The sequence below is a fragment of the Trachypithecus francoisi genome, unplaced genomic scaffold (assembly GCF_009764315.1).
Source record: "Trachypithecus francoisi isolate TF-2019V2 unplaced genomic scaffold, Tfra_2.0 Contig01558, whole genome shotgun sequence".
Classification (NCBI taxonomy): Eukaryota; Metazoa; Chordata; class Mammalia; order Primates; family Cercopithecidae; genus Trachypithecus; species Trachypithecus francoisi.
The window spans coordinates 5,188,102-5,209,452 of record NW_022681440.1 but is presented as its reverse complement, the minus strand read 5'-3'; the positions used below and the strand labels follow the sequence as shown (position 1 = coordinate 5,209,452).

The 21,351-nt window shown below is 49.3% G+C and overlaps 1 protein-coding gene across 1 annotated transcript in view; it reads left to right on the top strand.

Annotated features, from left to right (window-relative positions):
* The window catches only part of KBTBD11 (kelch repeat and BTB domain containing 11), a 28,570-nt gene extending 8,069 nt beyond the window's left edge, over positions 1–20,501 (top strand). Inside the window, exon 2 of the mRNA XM_033177665.1 lies at positions 17,144–20,501. Coding sequence (XP_033033556.1) covers positions 18,046–19,917 — 1,872 coding nt within the window. The 5' untranslated portion in view covers positions 17,144–18,045 and the 3' untranslated portion in view covers positions 19,918–20,501. The remainder of the gene's footprint in view (positions 1–17,143) is intronic.
* Positions 20,502–21,351: the final 850 nt, after the last annotated feature.

Sequence of the window (21,351 nt, the reverse complement as noted above, 5' to 3'; positions counted from 1 at the left end):
GGAGCTGGGACACCATCTTCTGCCCTTGGACATAAAAGCTCAAGGTTCTCCAGCCTTTGGACTCTGGGACTTGCGCCAGTGACCCCCTCCCTGGGTTCTCAGGCCTTCAGCCTTGGACTAAGTTGCTCTGTTGGCTTCCCTGGTTCTGAGGCCTCTGACAATAGACTGAGCCATGCCACTGGCTTCTCTGCTTCTCCAGCTTGCAGATAGCCTGTTGTGGGATTCTCAGCCTGAATAACTGTGTGAGCCAGTTCCCCTAATAAATCCCCTCTCATCTACCCATCTATCTAGCCTTCCTGTTGGTTCTGGTTCTCTGGAGAACCCTGGGTAATACAGCTATGGTAATATGTTAAGGGATATACAGTACAAAAACCTGTCATTAGTGACATCAAAAGCATAAAATGGGTGGGGGGGCCGGAGTTTAAAGTGTAGAGTTATTTTATTCAATCAGTTAAATCATCAGCTTAAAATAGACTGTTAAAACTGTAAGATACTTTATGTAAGCTTCATAGTGACCACAAAGCAAAAACCTATAGTAGATACACAAAAGGTAGAAAGAAAGTCAAGAATCAAAGCATACCACAAGAGAAAATCTAATGACAAAAGAAGACAGCAAGAGAGGAAGAAAGGAACAAAAGACCGACCCACAAAACAACCAGAAAACAATTAAGAAAATGGGAGTAGTAAGTTCTTAACCTACCATAGTTACCTTGAACATAAATGCATTAAATTCTCCAATCAAAAGACATAGAGTGTATGAATGGGTTAAAAATGTATAAGACTCCACTGTATGCTGCCTACAAGAGACCTACTTGGCCTTTGAGGAAACACAGACTGAGAGTGAAGGGATGGGAACAGCTACTCCATGCGAATGGAAAGCATTAGAGAACAGAGGAAGCTGTGCTTATATAAGCTAAAATCAACTTCAAGTTAAAACCATCAAGCAGCACACAGAAGCTTTGTCTGATGCCAGCAGCATTTTATAATGCCAGAGGGGCCAATTCATCAGAAGGAAAATTTTAGTACGAGTTGCTCAGCACTTTTTTTTTTTTTTTAAGACAGGATCTCACTGTGTCATCCAGGCTGGAGTGCAGTGGTGTGATCTCAGCTCACTGCACCTTCCACCACCCAGATTCAAGCCTCCTGAGTAGCTGGGATTATAGGCACGCACCACCATGCCCAATTAATTTTTGTATTTTTAGTAGACATGGGGTATTACCATGTTACCCAGACTGGTCTCGAACTGCTGACCGCAAGTGATCCACTCACCTCGCCTCCCAGAGCACTGGGATTACAGGCATGAGCCACCACGCCCGGCCAGGTGGGCTTTTTGATGTCCTGGGTGAGGTTTGGTTTAGATAATGTTGACTGTACCCAGTCCCCTCCTGCCACATGTTGGGCCTGTGTGCCCTGAGGCAGCAGTGACCTGCTAGAGGCCTTGAGTTGGGTGGACTTACTTCTGTGCCACCCACAAAAGCAGAGCCATACCTAGAACTTGGCAGCCTTGGGCATGTCTGCTGTGTCCCCACGGAATCATGTCGCCTCTGCTGTAACCGTGTGTGCCACCCCCATGCTCCAAAAAGGATGACCTCATCTAGGCCAGGTCATCAACAGCTGAACTCCTCAGGCAGGACGTAACAGCCACCATACATCTGTCCCTAGTCACGATGCTCCTTTTCCTGAAGTCCTGCCCCAGGCAGCTGGGTGCTCCTCATAACCCTGTGCCTGCCACCTGCCACCTCTCCGTGACCTGACCAGGGCGCTGGGGAGTGACTCCTTCCCTCTTTCCATCATCTGTGGGTTATCTTGTAACACCCCCCTCGGCACTTGCTGCGTGACCTCATGATGCATCTTTTCTGCTTTTGGTCTTCACTGGTTGTGCTTGACGGCACCTCCATGAGGGTCAAGCTGATGACTTTTCACATTGTCCCTATAGGACCTGGGGCCATCATGTGCAAGTAAGACCATGCATGTTGAAATGTATTTCACTGGTGTTTAGCTTATGTTTCCCAATTAACTTGGAGACCACTTGGATGCAGGAGTTGCTTTTTAAAGAAAATTTTATTGAAGTCTAATGTACAAACTGGAAATATGCATCAAAAAAGTCATACATGGGGCTGGGTGTGGTGGCTCACCCCTATATTCCCAGCACTTTGGGAGGCTGAGGTGGATGGATCACCTGAGGAGTTTGAGACCAGCCCAGCCAATAAGGTGAAACCCCATCTCTACTAAAAACACAAAAATTAGCCAGGCATGGTGGCGGGCACCTGTAATCCCAGCTACTCGGGAGGCTGAGGCACAAGAATGGCGTGAACCCAGGTGGCAGAGGTTGCAGTGAGCCAAGATCACACCACTGCACTCCAGCCTGGGCAACAAGAGCGAAACTCCATCTCAAAAAAATAAAACATAAAAAAAGGATCACATGTGGGCCAGGCACAGTGGCTCATGCCTTGTAATCCCAACACTTTGAGAGGCCGAGGTGGGAGGCTCACTTGAGCCCAGGAGTTCGAGACCAGCCTGGGCAACATAGTGAGACCCCATCTCTAAAAATTCTTTAAAAAATTAATTAAAAGTCACGCATGAACAGCTAGGTGAGTGGCCACCTAAAAAACACACGTAGGATAGGCACGCGAAACCATGCTTCATGCTTGAATTCCCACAGGAATAGGAGGTCATAGCATTTGGGCAGATGTGGTAGACTTTTGAAACAAACTACGATTAGTTTAGTGGCATCTCCTGCAGTAAAATGTCATATCATTAAGCAAAAGTGGCAGCCGATCACTGGAAACGAAACCCCACTTTAAGGCCATGTACGTTTCAGGCCATGTTGCTGTGGTTTGGCCTTCTCGGCTGTTACCTGAAAGGGTCTCTGTTTGCAAAGCCCAGCATAAGGGTGTTTCACGGCCTGAGTCGCTGCGACTAGAAGGTCATGTGCTTTTGAATCAGGGTGGAATGGCGTGGCAGTGTGATCAGGTGTCGCATTCTCATGCTCTATGGGGCATCCACAGTATGCCCTGGGTCCTTGGAAGCCCCGGGACAAAATCAAAAGCCCTTCTGTAGGAACTCCTGTTGCCGGGAGCCAGTCCGAGTGGGAGGCGCCTCACTGGAGACCCCCAAAGAGGGCGGCCCATGGCCGAATGCAGGTGACCTGGCCGGTCACTCTTACAGGAGAGCACCTCATGAGGTTTCCACGGGTGGAGCCCACACAGACCTTGGTGAGGGTGAGCTGTCAGGAGCTCACCAGAGCAAAGATCAGGGTGTGCTTTGCTTCTCTGCAGAGAGGCAGCCTGCCTGACCTGGCCAACTCCCACGCCACCTGGCTTTATTCCTCTGAAACTGCCTCATGCACCTAGGGGTTTCCCCCTCGGGAATTCCAAACACGGGAAGGTCTCAGGGGGAGATGCTCTCCCACAGCAGGGTCTGTCCTGGCACCTGGCGCCCGGCAAGCCACACACGGCGGCCTGCTCAGGTTCCAGCCTGGGTGCCATGCGGTGTTTGCCAAGTGGAATCCTGGTTTTCCTAAATAGGCACCTTTGTGAGACTGAACTGTTCTCTCATCTCACCCCGAACACGCTACAGATGTTAACTTCAAACCTGCATTTTAGAGAAAAAAATGAAATAAAAATATGTTGGCCAGGTGCATTGGCTTATACCTGTGAATCCCAGCGCTTTGGGAGTCCCAGGCTGCAGTGAGCCATGATTGCACCCCTGCAATCCAGCCTGGTGACAGTGAGACCTTGTCTCTAACAAACAGTGAAATAAAAACCAGTCTGTTGACAACCTTCATCTATAAACCATATTTAGTCAGACGTTAAAAGAGTTTGTAAAGAACAGATGATAACATCAGGTTGTTCCTATTCAGTCTCAAGGTATAATTATAGACACATCGGTTTTGCATCCACACTGCCGCCTGGCAATTGCAGAACCATTGCATGAATTGCATGAAACTGTCTCTTCCTGCTCACAGAACTGCACTCTTACTTGACAGACCACAAGTCTTGATTTCTGCATCAAAAATAGTAGCTAAAATATCAGTAACAATGACTAATCAATTCTCATGTCATCAACCTTCCTTCCCTTTGCACGCAGTCACCTGGCTGGTTTGGGGTTGGCCACGGTGCACCTGCCTTTGGGGATCTCAGGCATTTTCCCTGGACCTAAAGCAGCGAATGGTCATTGTTCCCCCATCACGAAGTCTGAGTAGCAAGTACAAGCTGAATAACATCCTACTTTTGAGAATCATGCTGACATTTTTGATGATGCAGGTATGGCAGAATTGGGACTCTGTCAAATCTTAACTGAAACAAAACACAAAAAGGAAGTAGGAGACAGGGGATTCTGCCCTCCTTTCAGTTTATACCAGTGATGCAAATAAACCCATGAGATTATTAGAAAAGGCCGAGTTTGGGAATCTGTTCTACATCCAGCTCTGCCATAACTTGTTTGTGATCTTGAACAAGTCTCTCTATGAAACCAACAGCTCAGAACTTTAAAAATGACAAAACACGAGTTTTTATTTAGATTTCCATATTTCCACTTGGCTGGAACTTTTAGTAACTGAGTAAGTTACTCCGCGGCACAGGCACGAAGAATACAGAAGTAACTTGAGCATTCTTACCTGGTGATTAACTTTACTTAGGTATATTTAAGGTTGTATGGTTTGCACTCATTTTTATTAGCAGGCCAGATTACTTAATTGATAAATAATGGTAGTTATTTAAACATATGGCATTACACTTTAAATTGTAAATCGAAAATATTTCAGACACCATAATGCAATACAAAGAAACACTCATGGACTCATGGATCCCACTAAGATTTAATACATGTTATCATTTTGCCACTTACACTTCAAATACTTTTTGTGTGTATGTAAGAAACCAGATGAGGCCAGGCGTGGTGCTTCACTCCTGTAATCCTTTGGGAGGCTGATGCAGGAGGACCTGTGGAGCTCAGGAGTTGAAGACAGTTTTGGCAACATAGTGAGACCCTATCTCTCCAGACAAAAAAAAAAGAAGGAACCCAAGTGATATAGTCTATCTCGTGAACAGAGACACTGGAAGCCCTATGGTCCTGTCGCCGGCCTCCTCTTCAGAAGTGATTAGTACACAGTAATCCATGCCTGTCCTTCATTTCTCTGTTTTTACACTTCCATAGAAGACATAGGTGTTTTTTAATGGTTAAAATGTATGTACATAGAATTATCCAGTATCTTTCTGCAACTGCAAACCTTCAGAAATTCAAAATTTTGTTTATGAAATTGACTCACGGTGAGACATGCAGATCTAGGTCATTCATTTGAACAGTGTTAGCGTGACACAAAACCCATCCAGGAGTAGCTGAATCAGTCCTTTTTTGTAGAAAAGGACACAAAGCAATCTTTCTAAAACCCAAGACTGATCATATTACTGTTTCCGTCACTGCTTCCTTTCTTTAAAATGCCGTCAGTGGATCCCGTTGTGGTCAAGGTGACCGGGCCCCTGTGCTGGCCCTGCCAGACCCCCAGCACTCCCTGAGCTCTAGCCACCCTCAGTCTCTAGAACCCGTCAAGCTTGTCTCTACCTCAAGGACCCCTCTGGCTGCATTCCTGTTCCTCTCTCAGGTTGCAGCATGACTTTCACATTCTGGGAGGATTCACCTGTCCCCACAGAAGAACCAGGTCCATCTGTCCTTATCTCCTGGAGTCTTCTTTTATTATTATTTAAGTTCTAGGGTACATGTGCACAACCTGCAGGTTTGATACATATGTATGCATGTGCCATATTGGTTTGTTGCACCCATCAACTCATCATTTACATTAGGTATTTCTCCTAATGCTTGCCCTCCCCTAGCCCCCCAGCCCCACACCCCCCTACAGGCCCGAGTGTGTGATGTTCCCTGCCTTGTGTCCAAGTGATCTCATTGTTCAATTCCCACCTCTTGAGTGAGAACATGTGGTGTTTGGTTTTCTGTCCTTGTGACAGTTTGCTGAGAATGATGTTTTCTAGCTTCATCCATGTCCCTGCAAAGGACATGAACTCATCCTTTTTTATGGCTGCATAGTATTCCATGGAGTGTATGTGCCACATTTTCTTTAACCATTCTATTACTGATGGACATTTGGGTTGGTTCCAAGTCTTTGCTATTGTGAATAGTGCCTCAATAAACATATGTGTGCATGTGTCTTTATAGTAGCATGATTTATAATCCTTTGGGTATATACCCAGTAACGGGATTGCCAGGTTAAATAGTAATTCTAGTTCTAGATCCTTGAGGAATTGCCACACTGTCTTCCACAATGGTTGAATGAATTTATACTCCCGCCAACAGTATAAAAGTGTTCCAATTTGTCCACATCCTCTCCAGCATCTGTTGTTTCCTGATTTTTTAATGATTGCCATTCTAACTGGTGTGAGATGGTATCTCATTGTGGGTTTGATTGCATTTCTCTGATGGCCAGTGATGATGAGCATTTTTTCATGTGTCTGTTGGCTGCATAAATGTCTTTTGAGAAGTGTCTGTTCATATTCTTTGCCAACTTTTTGATGGGGTTGCTTTTATCTTGTAAATTTGTTTGAGTTATTTGTAGATTCTGGATATTAGCCCCTCCTGGAGTCTTATTGCTGGTCCCTTCAAGCCTTTGTCCTGTTTCCTGACTCCATTCAGATGTGTGCAGTGGCTCAACGCTTGCCTTCCGCGCTGAGGCTTGAGCCCCGTGGGGCCTAAGTCTGCCTGGTTGCTTGCTACTATTTTAGTAGCTGGTGCACTGTCTGGCACATCGTAAATACTTCATATATATCTGCTCAATAAATGAGCAAATGAATGAATATTGTTAATTAATTGTCAATATTGAGATATCAATGTGAATTTAACAGATCGAACAGTTGTGAGCAATTGTAGGATTTATTCAGCCCAGGAATCTCTCATTTCCGATTCCAGCTGAACCTCCTTGGTACGACACTCAACTTTGATTTCAGTTTTAAAATGAAACATTTATTTTGAAAGAGTCAAGCTGAGCCAGACATTGCTCAGAGCTGGGCTTCAGGGCTGGGCATTTCCGGAGAGTCTTTCAGCCGGTGCCTCTCTCCAGAGCCTTGGTGCTCGGGTGCGACCTTGCTGTTCATGCTTTATGTTTGGCTGAATCAATAATTCTTGAATTGGAGCCACAGGGAAGGGCAGACGCTTCCTCTTTCAACATATTTTCAGTTTGCACCCCAAGGACACTCACAGAAACCTAGAGTAAGATTTGTACTCCTCTGACTCAAAGACTCTTTTGAGTGAATGCACTGATTTATTTTCATCCAGTTTTCTTTCAGTACTTCCAAATCTACGATTCCAGTGAGCACAGTCTGTGTTATAACTAGAGCGAGGGCAGGCGCCAGCAGCTCCCTGTCCAATCTGGTTTGGACCAAGTCGACCGCACACTTCCTGTGCAAGGACATCTCATTCCTCTCCTACTTTCAGGTATGGTCTATGCAGGTGTATCGTCATGTCAGCAATGAAGGAATGACGGAGACACTAAGCTCCGTATGGCGTGGATCTCAGAACGTTTGCATTTTTTAAAAATCCACCAATCAGATACAGGAAGCAGATAAGGAAATCCATGCAACATGTTTCACAGCTGAGGTGCCCCCTCTGCACGACGCATCGCCTCACCGAATTGCTAACAGCAGACAGCAGCTAAGGGTCCGGACACATGGGTGCCCCCTCACCTCCCTTGCGTCTCGCTGCGAACCTGACCGCAGAGTCAGAAGCAGGCATCCTCACGGGTGAGACCACAGGGACTGGAATCCATGGCTCTGACCAAACCTCTTAAACTTGTGACCAGCAGGGGTGAATTCCTGCTAATTTGTGAGGGCCAGCTCACGAGGGAACAGATAACAACGTCTCAGGGTTTTTTTTTTTTTTTTTTTTTTGAGGCCACTTGTTGAAGGCTCCAGAGACAGAGGAAGAGAGGAGAATATTGGACTTTGGTGTTGGTCTGCTGCTAATTTTGCTCAGTCTTCTGAGACTAGAAACTTAGTATTTCTGTGCATTGAGCATTTTTTCATTTATTGAATCAAGATGCTGGTAGGTCTGCCTGTCTCGGGTGTGAACTGTGAGACTGAAATGGGACAGTTGCCGGGAAGATGCTGGGAGCGTGTCCAGGTAGATGCTGCCAGGCCTTGGCGTCGGCGTCCTGTCCGGGTAGGTGCTGCCGGGCCTTGGCGCCCTGCCTGGGTAGGTGCTGCCGGGCCTTGGCGCCCCCTTCTTGTCCTGCTGGGGGGCCTCTGTCGTTTGGGAAGACCTTGTCCTGGGAGGCACTCCGCCTGCGTGTGGAAGGCTTGCTAGGGTAGCGGCTGCACTGTGCTCCTTGTCAACACCCTGTTTAACTCCAGGACTGCTCGGTGAAGTAGCTTTTGCTTTTAGGCAGAAAGACTACAGTTTCTAGGGATGGGAATCCCCGCACGCTAGCCTAACCCAGAAGTGGCATTTATTAGCACACTTACCTCCGAAGCCCCCGGAAGCTGTTCTTCAGCACCACTTGCTGCAGTGGTCTCAGTCTCCTGTCCTCTTCCCATTTCTTGGTTTTCTGCTCTGTGCATTGTTTCCTTTCTTCTGCTGGAGATAATGAGCTTTCCCTTGACTCCAGCTTTGGGATCCATGAGGGCAAGGCCCTGGCTCTCGCATCAGCCCAGAGGCTTGTGTATCGCCCACACCAGGTCAGGAGAGCTCAGGGTATCTTGTGGACGATGAGCTGTGACCAGCCCAGCCAGGATCCCGAGACCTGCTTCCTGGGGGCCTGCACTTCCCTAAGGGAACCCAGTGATGGAGTGGCAGAGAGGGCGCCCACCGGTCAGTGGGTCTTCGCGTTTTAGGACGAGGTCACTGAATTGAGCAAATTGCCTGAGCTCTTGGTGGGAGTAAGTTACAGGGAAGAGACTCTGACCCGGGTGTGTCCGACACCAAAGGGAAGGCTTCAGAAACACACTGACCTTCCTGGAGCTTTGCCAACACGTGCTTATTTCATCCTGGCAGAAACACCGTGAGGCAGGCGTCATACATGAGGAAGTGCCGGAGACGGGAGATCGTCTGCCCAAGGCCTTTAGTTGAGGAACATCTAACTTTCAAGCCCACCCTCCCTCTTCTGAAAGGTGCCTGAGCAGTACCTAATTGTCACACAGGACATGCACTTCTGGACTCTGCCCCTCCTCTTCATTCCACCAGGAAGAGGGGCGGGTTCCTGCCGGGCTTTGTCGCTGCCTGAAGGGGAGCACGGATGAGTTTTCTCATCCCTGAGCCCAGGTTTCCTCAACTGTAAGACAGGGCAGTGCTGCCTACCTCCCGGGGTGTTGGGAGACTGTGGTAACTGATGTCACCTGCACAGTTCCTGCACGCAGTAAAAAGCATAAATGTTAATTCCTGCACGTGACCCACGCGTCCCCCAGATACGCTCAGAGAGGAGGAACAGGCAGGGGAGGAAGGGCTGGATGGATGCAGGGAGAGGGGCATGAGCTTGGTGGAGGCTTTTTCTTAAATTGGAAGCGGAGGTGGAAAACATTGGCTGGAGGTGTAGGTACATAGAGAGATTTCCCAAGGTTGGAAATGCTCCCCATAGTTTAGGAATATGAGTTTAAAATCATGCCTGTTCATAATAGATTAAAAAATGTGTAAAGAATAAAAAAAAATCATCATCATAATCGTCTCAACCCCCATCCTTATTGTCATACTTTTTTTCTTTCTGTATCTTAAGACTTTTTCAAGTTGGTCTATACTTTAAAACCCACAACTTTTTTTGATGATAAAAGCAGCATATATTTATTTTAGAAAATGTTGAAACTCAGCATTTAGGAGATAATAACACCTAGCTGTAATCCAACATCCAGATAAAACTATTCATCTCTTTTATTTATTTATTTATTTAAAAAACCTTTTTTGTGAGATAGTCCCTACTTGGAGCTGTCATGTGGATAATATCTTAATCTGCCATTCTTTGTGTAGTTTAAAAACTTGCTTTTACTTTATTGTTGTTATTATTTTTGAGACATGGTCTCATTCGGTTGCGCAGGCTGGAGTGCAGTGGCATCAGCCTTGACCTCTCCCGGGCTCAAGTGATCCTCTGACCCCAGCCTACCGAGTAGCTAGGAATACAAATGCTGCACGCCACCACTCTCAGCTAATTTTTTGGTTTTTTTTTTTTGTATTTTTAGTAGGGAAAGGGTCTCCCCATGTTGCCCAGGCTGGCCTTGAACTCCTGACCTTAGGTTATCCACCCATCTCAGCCTTCTGAAGCGCTGGGATTACAGTCATGAGCCACCATGCCCAGCCTCTGTGGTTTCATCTGAGTATTTTCAGAGTTGCCATTGTTTTAGTTTCCCTGGCTAACATCCATTCATCTATCCATCTATCCATCCAATCACCCATCTGTCTATCCATCCATCTATCTGTCCATCCACCACCCACCCACCCATCCGTCTATCCATCTGTCCATCCATCCATCCATCCATCCATCCGGTTGCCCTTGCAGAGCCCAGCCTGTGCTAATGGTAGAGTGAAAGGTAATCCTCATTTTTGTGAATTTTATATTTTTAAGGAAAAGGATGACACATACACCTCCCTATCTGTAATGATACTATGTGGTGCTAAAATAAGACTTTCTCTGCAAACACAGACTGTGGAGCAACTAAAACCAGAAGTGAGGAAGGCTTATTAGAGAACGCACCATGGCAGCTTGAGCTTAAAGAATGAGCAAGAATTCTGCTCCTCAAACCAGAATGGGGGTTGTCTTAGGCAGCGAGAATTGCACAGGCAAAAGCTCCACTATTAATATATGAATACACAAATACTCTCTACACAGACGTACACACCCACGCCCATACACGGTTCATCAGGGGAGCCACAGGCAATTTCATGAGCTCGTGCAGTAGGACAGAGGGGAGTGAGGCATGAGGGCGAGTGGGTTAGGAGCAGATTGCTCAATACTTTATTTACCAGCCTACGGTAAATAGACTTCAAGAATATCTATTGTGTAAAAGCTCTTCTTCAGGAAATTGCCAACACTTTTACTTCTTCCAGTTAAGTCCTGCTAGGAGATTCAGCCTACTGTTATTCCCCTAAATGACCCCCAGGAGGGCAGGTGGGAGACAGCTGGTGGAGCCAGGCTGGGCCTGCCCGAGGACCCAGTGCTGCCCCGTCTCCCACTGCGTCATGCTCAGAACTGCGCAGAGCACCCTGACTTGCTTGGGTTCTGTCTACAGGATGCAGGGGCAACTGGCAACATACCTTAACATTCCCGAGGCTTCGCTCAGCTCTGTGCATGGCTGTGACAGGTGTCAGCTCGGATGGGGCCGGGAGTCTGAATGACTCAAGAGGCATCATGGCGTGGTGGCTGATGGCGTGGGCAGTGGAGCCAGTTGCTTGGCTCATTTCTGGCTCTGCCCCTTAAAACTGCATGGCTTATAAAATGCATATTGATGAAATCACATAAATGGCTAATCACAACACCTGCCTCCCAGAAGGCTCCTGCGGGTGCCGTGTGTTCATATGATGTAACACACACCAGAACACTGCCTGGCAAAATAGACGCCACTGCTCTGTGTCCGTTCGGACTTATGTGTTGTTAGGTCACGCTGCAGTCCAGCTGGTCTCTTAGGATGTCCTTCATAAAAAACAAGCTAAAAGAGGTCAGGTGTGGTGGCTGACGCCTGTAATCCCAGCACTTTGGGAGGCTGAGGTGGGCAGATCACTTGAGGTCAGGAATTCGAGACCAGACTAACCAACATAGCGAAACTCCGTCTGTACTAAAAATACAAAAATTAGCCAGGCACAGTGGCGGGTGCCTATAATCCCAGCTACTCGGGAGGCTGAGGCAGGAGAATCGCCTGAACCCAAGAGACAGAGGTTGTAGTAAGCAGAGATCGTGCCATTGCACTACAGCCTGGGTGACAAGGGCGAGACTCTGTCTCAAATTAAAAAAAAAAAAAAAAGTTAAAAGAGTATAGATTGTGCTCTGGTAGGACAGACGCTAATGCATGTTGCTAGGTATATTATGGAACATTTACTTATTTATTCAGTTACTCAAGAAACTCCACCCCGCAGTAGACACCCTCCCCATTTCTAAACTACACAGAAAATACTGCCTACAATTGGCTTTAGTTTGCTTTTATCCCTGTGGTATCTCGTTGCTTGAACCATTGTGGGTATCCTGAAGGCAGGCACTAAGAGCAGAAGCCGCTTTTCTCGTCCCCCAGGACAGCACAGAACCTTTTGTTGGCTTTTAGTAGCCGTACGGCCAAGTTAAATATGGGCTGCATTTTACAAGGAAAATATATTTCCTGAGTGGTGTTTCCTCCTGGCTAGCTTTAGGCTCTGTAATTCTGCACATTTTGATGGTCCCCTTACACTATTTTCTATGCCTTAAAGAGTCCTGAGAACATGTGGATCAGAGCTGGGCGTGAAGACGGCCGTCTCCACGGAGCATTGGTGTCAGTGACGGCACCAACTCCCTTCTTGCTTCCCCCACCTTCGATCCTGCCTGCCCAGAAGCTGTGGGCCTGTGTTCATTTGGGCCTGGAGAGAAAATAACCTTGAAAGGCAGTATGTGTACCAACGTTGAAAGTGAATCAATACATTGAATCAAAGAGAAATCCTGACCAGGCGTGGTGGCTCACACCTGTAATCCCAGCAAATTTAGGAGGCCGAGGCAGGTGGATCACTTAAGCCCAGAAGTTCAAGACCACTCTAGGCAACATAGCGAGATCCTGTTTCTACTAAACATACAAAAATTAGCCAGCTGTGGTGGTGCACCGCCGTAGTCGCAGCTACTCGGGAGGCTGAGGTGGGAGGAGCTCTTGAGCCCAGGAGTTGAGGCTGCAGTGAGCCATGATTATGCAACTGTCCTCCAGCCTGGATGACAGAGGAAGACCCTCTACAAACAAACAAACAAAAATCCTGAGATTCCCTAGAGGTTTCTAAGATGGTATAATTTTTCTTAGATTTATGGCTTTTCTTTCTTAATTAACCTCACGATTCATTGGCTATTTAACTGTGTGAATGGCATCTTTCTGGTGCTGATGGAGGCCATGCGGGTGCCGCCCACACAAGCGCTATTCCAGGGACACTGTGCTCTAACGGGGTGTGGCGGGACACAGGCAGTGCGTGTAAGATGCTGGAAGGAATTTTTGTTTTTGAGACGGGGTTTCACTCTTGTTGCCCAGGCTGGAATGCGATGGCGTGATCTGGGCTCACTGTAACCTCCGCCTCCGGGGTTCAGGTGATTCTCCTGCCTCAGCTTCCTGAGTAGCTGAGATTACAGGCCTGTGCCACCAAGCCCGGCTAATTTTGTACTTTTTTAGTAGAGACGGGGTTTCGCCATGTTGGTCTTGAACTCCTGACCTCAGTTGACCCACCTGCCTTGGCCTCCCAAAGTGCTGAGATTACAGACTTGAGCCACTGCGCCCAGCTGAAGGACTTAGAAGCAAAACATACCACAGAAGTTTACATAAACTGCCTAAGTCAATTAATGCATTCTTTAAAAAAAATTAAGCTGACTGTAATGATTTGAAAGGAAGATTCTTTTTAGCAAGCAGTATTATTAAAATAGAGCATGATACTTAATTCTGAATAAATCCTAATGTCCACATTAAATATATAATGTCCACTTTGGGAAATCATACAAAATCTTATTTTTTAATTTGTATTAATAGTAAAGAAATGTATAGAAACTTAAAAGTGTAGATATTTATAAGGCCCAGAAGAAACTTAACATCCTCTGGAGGGGAAATACTACATCTATTTTATTGTTTTCATTGAATACTATGTATATTTAATTAGCCCTTGTTCTTAGGAAATGATTTCCTAATTACCAGCAAGAAGGAAACTGGTCACTTATCTGCTGCACCCCCCCATGCCTTCATTGGAAACTGCAGTGCTGACTTTCTGTGTATCGCCTGGTTGTGACTCCAGAAGTGAGCTCAGGAAACCCTTGTTGACTTTCACGCAGGGAAAAAATCCTTCCAGACGCTCTGGTGGGGAGTGGGAGAGTTTCAGTAATTTCACAGTAACAAGGATGGACGCTCCTCAGGGAGCCTCTTAGTGAAATTCTGATTCTAGAGCCAACCGCACAATGGTGGTGGGAGGAATCCCTTTGGAAATCCCTGACTTCCCATCCGAAAAAATCTGACCCTAACAGTCACCGCAGTTGCTGACGCCTCAGAGGACTGCTAAACCCAAAGGCCGACTCCTCTCCATCTATTTTAAGGTAAACATTTCAGTAATGGGTCATTCTGGAAAAAAAAAAAACCAAAAACCAAAAATCTCTTAATGTTGAGTTTCTTTTAACATCATTTGAGACAGAAAAGGGCCTCCCTCTTAACCTCATTTCCCACATCGTGTCGGACACCACATCCATTCTGCAGGGAGAGCCCCGGCAGGGCAGGCACATTTAGTGCTATGAGACCATCTCCCAGAAACGCTGCCCAGAGCCTCCTAGAGGGGGCAGCGGAGGGCTCCCGAGCCCCTGATGCAGCCTTGCTGTTACTCGACAGCGTAGCTGAAGATCTTGGTGTCAGAAACAACATCGTTGATGGTGGTGGACAGGGACCTGCTGGCCTGCTTTTGGCTATATGGCAGGTGATCTCAGTGGAGTGGTGTCTGAGGGGCCTCATGATTCCTCCCGGTGAGAGTGCGAGGCTGTACCATGCCGAAACCATCCCTGGCTCTGCCAACTTGCTCTGTCTGTAAGTGAGCAGGGAGACGGCGGGGACCACAGAATATGATAGGACCACAGAATACGAGAGGGCCACCACCTCTTGCTGGAAGGGGCCCCTCAGAAGGACACAATTTAATGTTTGTGTGTTGGAAAAGTAACATCAAGACTGCTTCAATCATGATTTTTGAGATGACTGAGTTTTATTCTTTCTGGGGCCAGCTGGAATAAGAATCAGTTCTATCCCAGGTGTGAGTTGAACATCCCAAATTTGAAACTGAAAATGCTCCAAAATCTGAAACGTTTTGAGTGCTGACATAATGCTCATTGGATCCTTTCAGATTTGGGGTTTTGGGAGTTGAAATGTAAGTATAAATGCAAGTATTCCAAAATTCAAAAAATGGGAAATCCTGAAGAGCTCAAGCATTTGGGATGAGGGCTACTCAGCCTCTAGCCAGACGGCTTCCTTGTTGGCACAGCAGAGATGGGTGCCTTGCTGCTGGGGGTGCTGCGGGCTGCTTTCCAGTGTATCTGTTTCATCACGGAGATGTTTCTCTTGCTTAACTGAGGTTATAACAAAATGTATACTTATCAAACACTCTTTCAGGCCTTGAACTGATTTCATAGGACTTTTCAGGGCGGAGTTCCAAATTTAAGGTTTTAAAATGCATTTTACTGATTGCGTGACTTCCCTTCAGTCTGTGATGATTAATTACATAAAGATGACTTTCAGGATGGAGGCTCCTGTACACTGCAGGACAGTCCAGCCAGAGAAAGAACTAGGGAGCTCTGAGACCCCTTTCTAGGCCAAGAAGAAAGTTCACTACATTGGATTTCTAGGGGCTATGTCTTCTGTATCTTACAGAAACCGTGTTAAACAAATAAGCCAACTGAGACAGCCAGTTCTCGGATTTTATTTCAGACCTGAGGTTCGTGTGTATTTCTAATCTGATAGAGAAGTTTGTCTTAGATTTGCTCTCCCTCTCCTTTGTATGACTCAGCTGGCTGGAAAGACTCTACAGTCTTCAGGGTTGGTGCCCTTCACTGATGCAGCTTCACAGCTTTTCCAGTTTGGGTCACCCTTACATTGTGGTCCTTTCCCTGGCCCTGGACTGGGCACCACTGGACAGCAGGATGGGGGCCTGGGGTGAGCACCTGTCAGTGTGGGCATGGCTGGGTGAACACCCGGGACCCTTGTGTCCTGCCCAGCCATTGTCTCTGACCTACCCTGGGGATCAGAGCTTCAGGATACTCAAAAACCTTCTTACTATGACATTCCCCAGGCATCTGATGACAATTCTGTGCACACAGGGAGTGTGCCAACATTTTATTGTGAAAGATATCTGGCAGACGGAGGGAGAGAGAGACGGGGAGAGTTAAACGTCTGGAGTTTTCAACTTGACACTTATTTCTGAGAATACTGGGAAAGCCTTTTCAGGGACAGAGTGACAGTAAGAGCAGGGCATTTACAGTAAGCAGGTAACACTATTGCATATAATAAGTAGAACATCAGAAGATGCTGGGGATTAAGTATCATGTTACCCATCTCACTTGAGAGCTGAACACGCATTCTGTATAAAGATAAGCCTGGTCATGTTTTGGATGGTTTTGTTGTCTACATTTTTCTTTAGAAAGCCAGAATGAAGTTGCCTTATGTGGACTCTAAGACCTCTAAGTTTCTTCCCAGTATGTTAGGGAGTGTCCATGAAGCATTTGCCAATTTAGGCAGGATATTTGATTGTATTCTATAATGCATCTGCCGGCACTCACATCTGCCTTCCACATACTTCATTCAGTCTTTCCGCTTTGATTTTCCTTTTGCTGCATTTAGGCTGTTTGGATAATTGCTTCTCTGAGGTTTTTCAGGGTTGTAATTCTAAGAGTTTAAACAGATTTAGGAGTTGACGCCATTTGGGGTCCTGAATTCATGCTGTTGGCTGAAGCTGATTCCAGAGAAGCATCCTAACGCCTTTCTACAAATAGTTGTAACCGAATTTGAAATAATTAACTGGGAAACACTGAAAAAAACCTTGTGATCTGTTAATAAATTAATAAAATCACACAATCCAGTCATGCTTTCTCACTAAAAGGAGTTCTTGATGCTACTTACACTTTTTATGTTGAAAACAGGAAATTGTTGATACTCGACTGCTTTTGACCTACAGAACTAGTAACTTCATATGGTTCAACCAATGCATATCAGGCCTTAATGTTTGGTGGTGCCTATGCTTGAACTGGGCTCTCCTGAGTCCTCAAAATCAGGAAAGGAATATCGAGAGGGTACTTTAAAAAATTCCTCAATAATTCTGCATGTCCTGTTCATCAAACTCTCCAGCAGAGAAAAATCACAACCCCTTTACAACCAAAACTGAATTCTATAATCTGAATATTGGAGAGGGAAGGGTGGTAGACTCCACTGACACGAAATAACCTTACTGAAAAACGCACAAATATCCTTTCTTTCTGTCCTATAAACAGGAACAAGAGAATGGTGAGAGGACGCGGAAACACCTGATATCCCAGCAAAGGAAGCTGCAGAGGAAGGGTCCTGCCCCGTGAGCAAGGACGGCCTCGAGGAGCACAGCGGCTTCTCCTGACACCTCCCTGGCAGTGAATTACGGATGACCCAGTACATGGGGAGGTGCGGACGCCGACACACGGGGAGGGCTCCTGAGACCAGCGCGCAGGACCAGTGTCCTCCCCGTGACCTTGAAGTTGTGTAGCCACAAGTGGGAGCCACAAAGAAGGAGAGCCCACAGGGGCTCCTTTCAAGACATGGGGTTAAATCAGGGCTCTGAAGTTGGGGCCACAGCCGATCTCAGCTTTCTGCGTCCTGGGGGTGCGGTGATATGATGGAATGTGAAGTGAGTGGGTGAGCACGGACTCCTGAAAGGGCGCACCAGATACCTGGTTATCCGATACTGCAGAGAGACACCTGGTCAGCCGGCGTTGCAGAGAGGGACAGCTAGTCACTCAGACTGCAGAGAGAGACACCTGGTCACCCAGGCTGCAGAAACAACCACAGTCAACTGCAGCTCCAGTCAGTGCTGTATGTTGGCTGACAGTGGTCTTGCACCGGCCGGAGATCCATTCACCAAGACTTTCTGGGCAGATTTAAAGTGACGGGTTCAGAAGTTCAGTAAGAGTTGGACACACCCCTCCTCACTGGAGAGGAGAGGGGAAAGGCGGGGGGTGGAGAGCAGCGTGTGAGATTCCCCCCCCCACACACACACACAGCAAAAAAGCGTGGACACACAGAAGTGAAATCTGATCGCGTGCCAGGAAAAGCTGTGAGGCTGGAAACCCCGGAGTAACGCTCGACCTTGGCCAGACCTGCAGGCTGTGGAGCCGGGTGAGTGCGAGTGCAGCACAGCCGGGCCATGGAGCACGCGGTGGCCCCCTGCGTCCTCTACCCAGGGACCGAGCCCGGGGCTGCGGGGGAGGGCGAGAGCGAGGGCGCCGCGTCCCCGGCGCAGACACCCTGCAGTCTCGGCGCGTCCCTGTGCTTCAGCTCCGGGGAGGAGTCCCCGCCGCAGTCCCTCGCCTCAGCGGCGGAAGGCGCGGCCACCTCCCCGCCCTCCAGCGGTGGCCCGCGGGTGGTGGAGCGGCAGTGGGAGGCCGGCAGCGCGGGCGCCGCGTCCCCGGAGGAGCTCGCGTTCCCCGAGGAGCGCGCGTGCCCGGAAGAGCCCGCGGCGGCCTCCCCCGAGCCACGCGTTTGGCTTGAGGACCCCGCGTCCCCCGAGGAGCCCGGAGAGCCCGCGCCCGTGCCCCCGGGGTTCGGGGCGGTGTACGGGGAGCCGGACTTGGTGCTGGAGGTGTCCGGGCGCCGGCTGCGCGCGCACAAGGCAGTGCTGGCGGCGCGCAGCGACTACTTCCGCGCGCGCGCGTCGCGGGACGTGCTGCGGGTGCAGGGAGTGAGCCTGGCGGCTCTGCGGCTGCTCCTAGCCGACGCCTACAGCGGGCGCATGGCGGGCGTGCGGCCCGACAACGTGGCCGAGGTGGTGGCCGGCGCGCGCCGCCTGCAGCTGCCCGGCGCCGCGCAGCGCGCCACCGACGCCGTGGGGCCGCAGCTGAGCCTGGCCAACTGCTACGAGGTCCTGAGCGCGGCCAAGCGGCAGCGGCTGAACGAGCTGCGCGACGCCGCCTACTGCTTCATGAGCGACCACTATCTGGAGGTGCTGCGCGAGCCCGCCGTGTTCGGCCGCCTGTCGGGCGCAGAGAGGGACCTGCTGCTGCGCCGCCGCCTGCGCGCCGGCCGCGCCCACCTCTTGGCTGCGGCGCTGGGGCCGGCGGGGGAGCGCGCGGGCAGCCGGCCGCAGAGCCCCTCGGGGGACGCGGACGCGCGCGGGGACGCGGCCGTCTACTACTTCCACGCGGCGGCCGGAGAGTGGCGCGAGCTGACGCGGCTGCCCGAGGGCGCGCCGGCGCGGGGCTGCGGCCTGTGTGTCCTCTACAACTACCTCTTCGTGGCGGGCGGCGTGGCGCCCGCGGGCCCCGACGGCCGCGCGCGTCCGTCCGACCAGGTCTTCTGCTACAACCCGGCCACAGACAGCTGGAGCTCCGTGAGGCCCCTGCGCCAGGCGCGCTCGCAGCTGCGGCTGCTGGCCCTGGACGGTCACCTCTACGCCGTGGGCGGCGAGTGCCTGCTCAGCGTGGAGCGCTACGACCCGCGCGCTGATCGCTGGGCCCCCGTCGCGCCTCTGCCCCGGGGCGCCTTCGCCGTGGCGCACGAGGCCACCACCTGCCACGGCGAGATCTACGTGTCTGGGGGCTCGCTCTTCTACCGCCTGCTCAAGTACGACCCGCGGCGCGACGAGTGGCAGGAGTGCCCGTGCAGCAGCAGCCGCGAGCGCTCGGCCGACATGGTGGCTCTCGACGGCTTCATCTACCGCTTCGACCTGAGCGGCAGCCGCGGCGAGGCGCAGGCGGCGGGGCCGGGCGGGGTCAGCGTGTCCCGATACCACTGCCTGGCCAAGCAGTGGAGCCCGTGCGCCGCGCCTTTGCGACCCCCCGGCGCTCCCACAGGCCTGCAGCCCTTCCGCTGCGCCGCCCTGGACGGCGCCATCTACTGCGTGAGCCGCGCGGGCACCTGGCGCTTCCAGCCCGCCCGGGACGGCGAGGCCGGCGGCGACGCAGGCCAGGGCGGCGGCTTCGAGGCGCTGGGCGCCCCCTTGGACGTCCGGGGCGTGCTCATCCCGTTCGCTCTCAGCCTACCCGAGAAGTCGCCCCGAGGGGAGCAGGGAGCTGCATAGGCCGGCGGGGTCGGCGGGCGTCTCCCTCGCAGGGGGCTGTGGGGCCCAGGTCCCATCGAGCCCACGGAGGAGGACGCGGGGAGTCGGGGCCGCTAGCCGTGCTGGTGGTGTGGATGCTTCGAAGGAGCCCCGAGGACGCTCTCAGGGCCGCTTCCGCTTTGCTTTCCTTTTGCTTCTCTTTGCTTCTGGGAGTCGATGCCTTGAGACCCAGGTGGTGTGCGGTTGGGTCCCTTGACAGACTAGACACGGGACACAGAAGGCTGTGGGATCCAAAGGGTCATCCTCAGGGTACAGTGCGGGGTCCTGAGGCAGCCTGCAGCCGGCCCCGGGGTGTCCCGAACCCCGCAGAGCACCGAGGCTGTGCACGGAAGCCTGGGACGCAGAAGTAGGTCGCTGCGAACTATCAGGGGAAGCACGCAGAGAGGGTCATGCTTTTTATTTTTGGCTTGAGATTTAAAATTATAACTGATAAGTAAAGCTCTTTCTAATTTAGTTGAAAATTTCGTACCATGTGCTTGCTTTGGTTGGCTCAACTCCAAAAAGAGTAATTTAATAAGCATTAAAGGTAAAATTTTTGATTACCAGTAAGGTTTCTTGTCCAATATGCATTGAAAGTATTTCTCTCCCCACACCATTGCTACTCAAACTCACATGCCTAGAGCAGCTCTGGCGCACTGTTGGACCGACGGGGCTTTCATATTTTCAGTTTAAGGGATGTTAACTGATGTAGCGATGATTTACCATTATTTAAATTTTAAGTCTTTAGTGGCTAAATGTTACCAAACAGCCCATCATAAGTAAGAAAAATTTACCGGGGTGCTTGTCTAAAAAGCAATCTTTGATAGCCCACTCGATCCCCAGCCGCTTTCATATTCTGGAACAAGATAAAATATTATTCCTAAATAACGGGGAAAATCATTTTGTTTTGACAGTTCTATCAAAAAAAGTGTAGGCACATTTTGAACCCACTGTTTATGATGTTTTAAATATGGATCGTGTAGTTCTGATGAGGAAGATTAATTTTTACAATCATTATTCTAAGAAAGTGTGGCCGAGTGACAGTGGGCATAGTAAGGTTTATAACAAGGAAGTGACATGCTTATCACCATAGATTAGCAAGTAAACTGCATGTACTTAATTGTATTGAATTAAATTCCAAAATACCCTGATAGAATTAACATGAGGCTCACTGCATTGACAGGGTATGAGGATTAAAAACAAATCATTTGGGTCGTTTCTCATTTGTTTTAACATTTTACTTTTCAAGTGTGTATACAGAGGACTTATGAGTTTGAGGATGAGATTCATGCTCACGGATAGAGGCAAACATTTGAACTCCGAATCCAACCCATTCTCTTACTGTAAGGAAAAGTAAATGAAAGTTACTGGAACGTAACTAGTTGAAATCATGCCTACTTTAATATTATTTGTTTG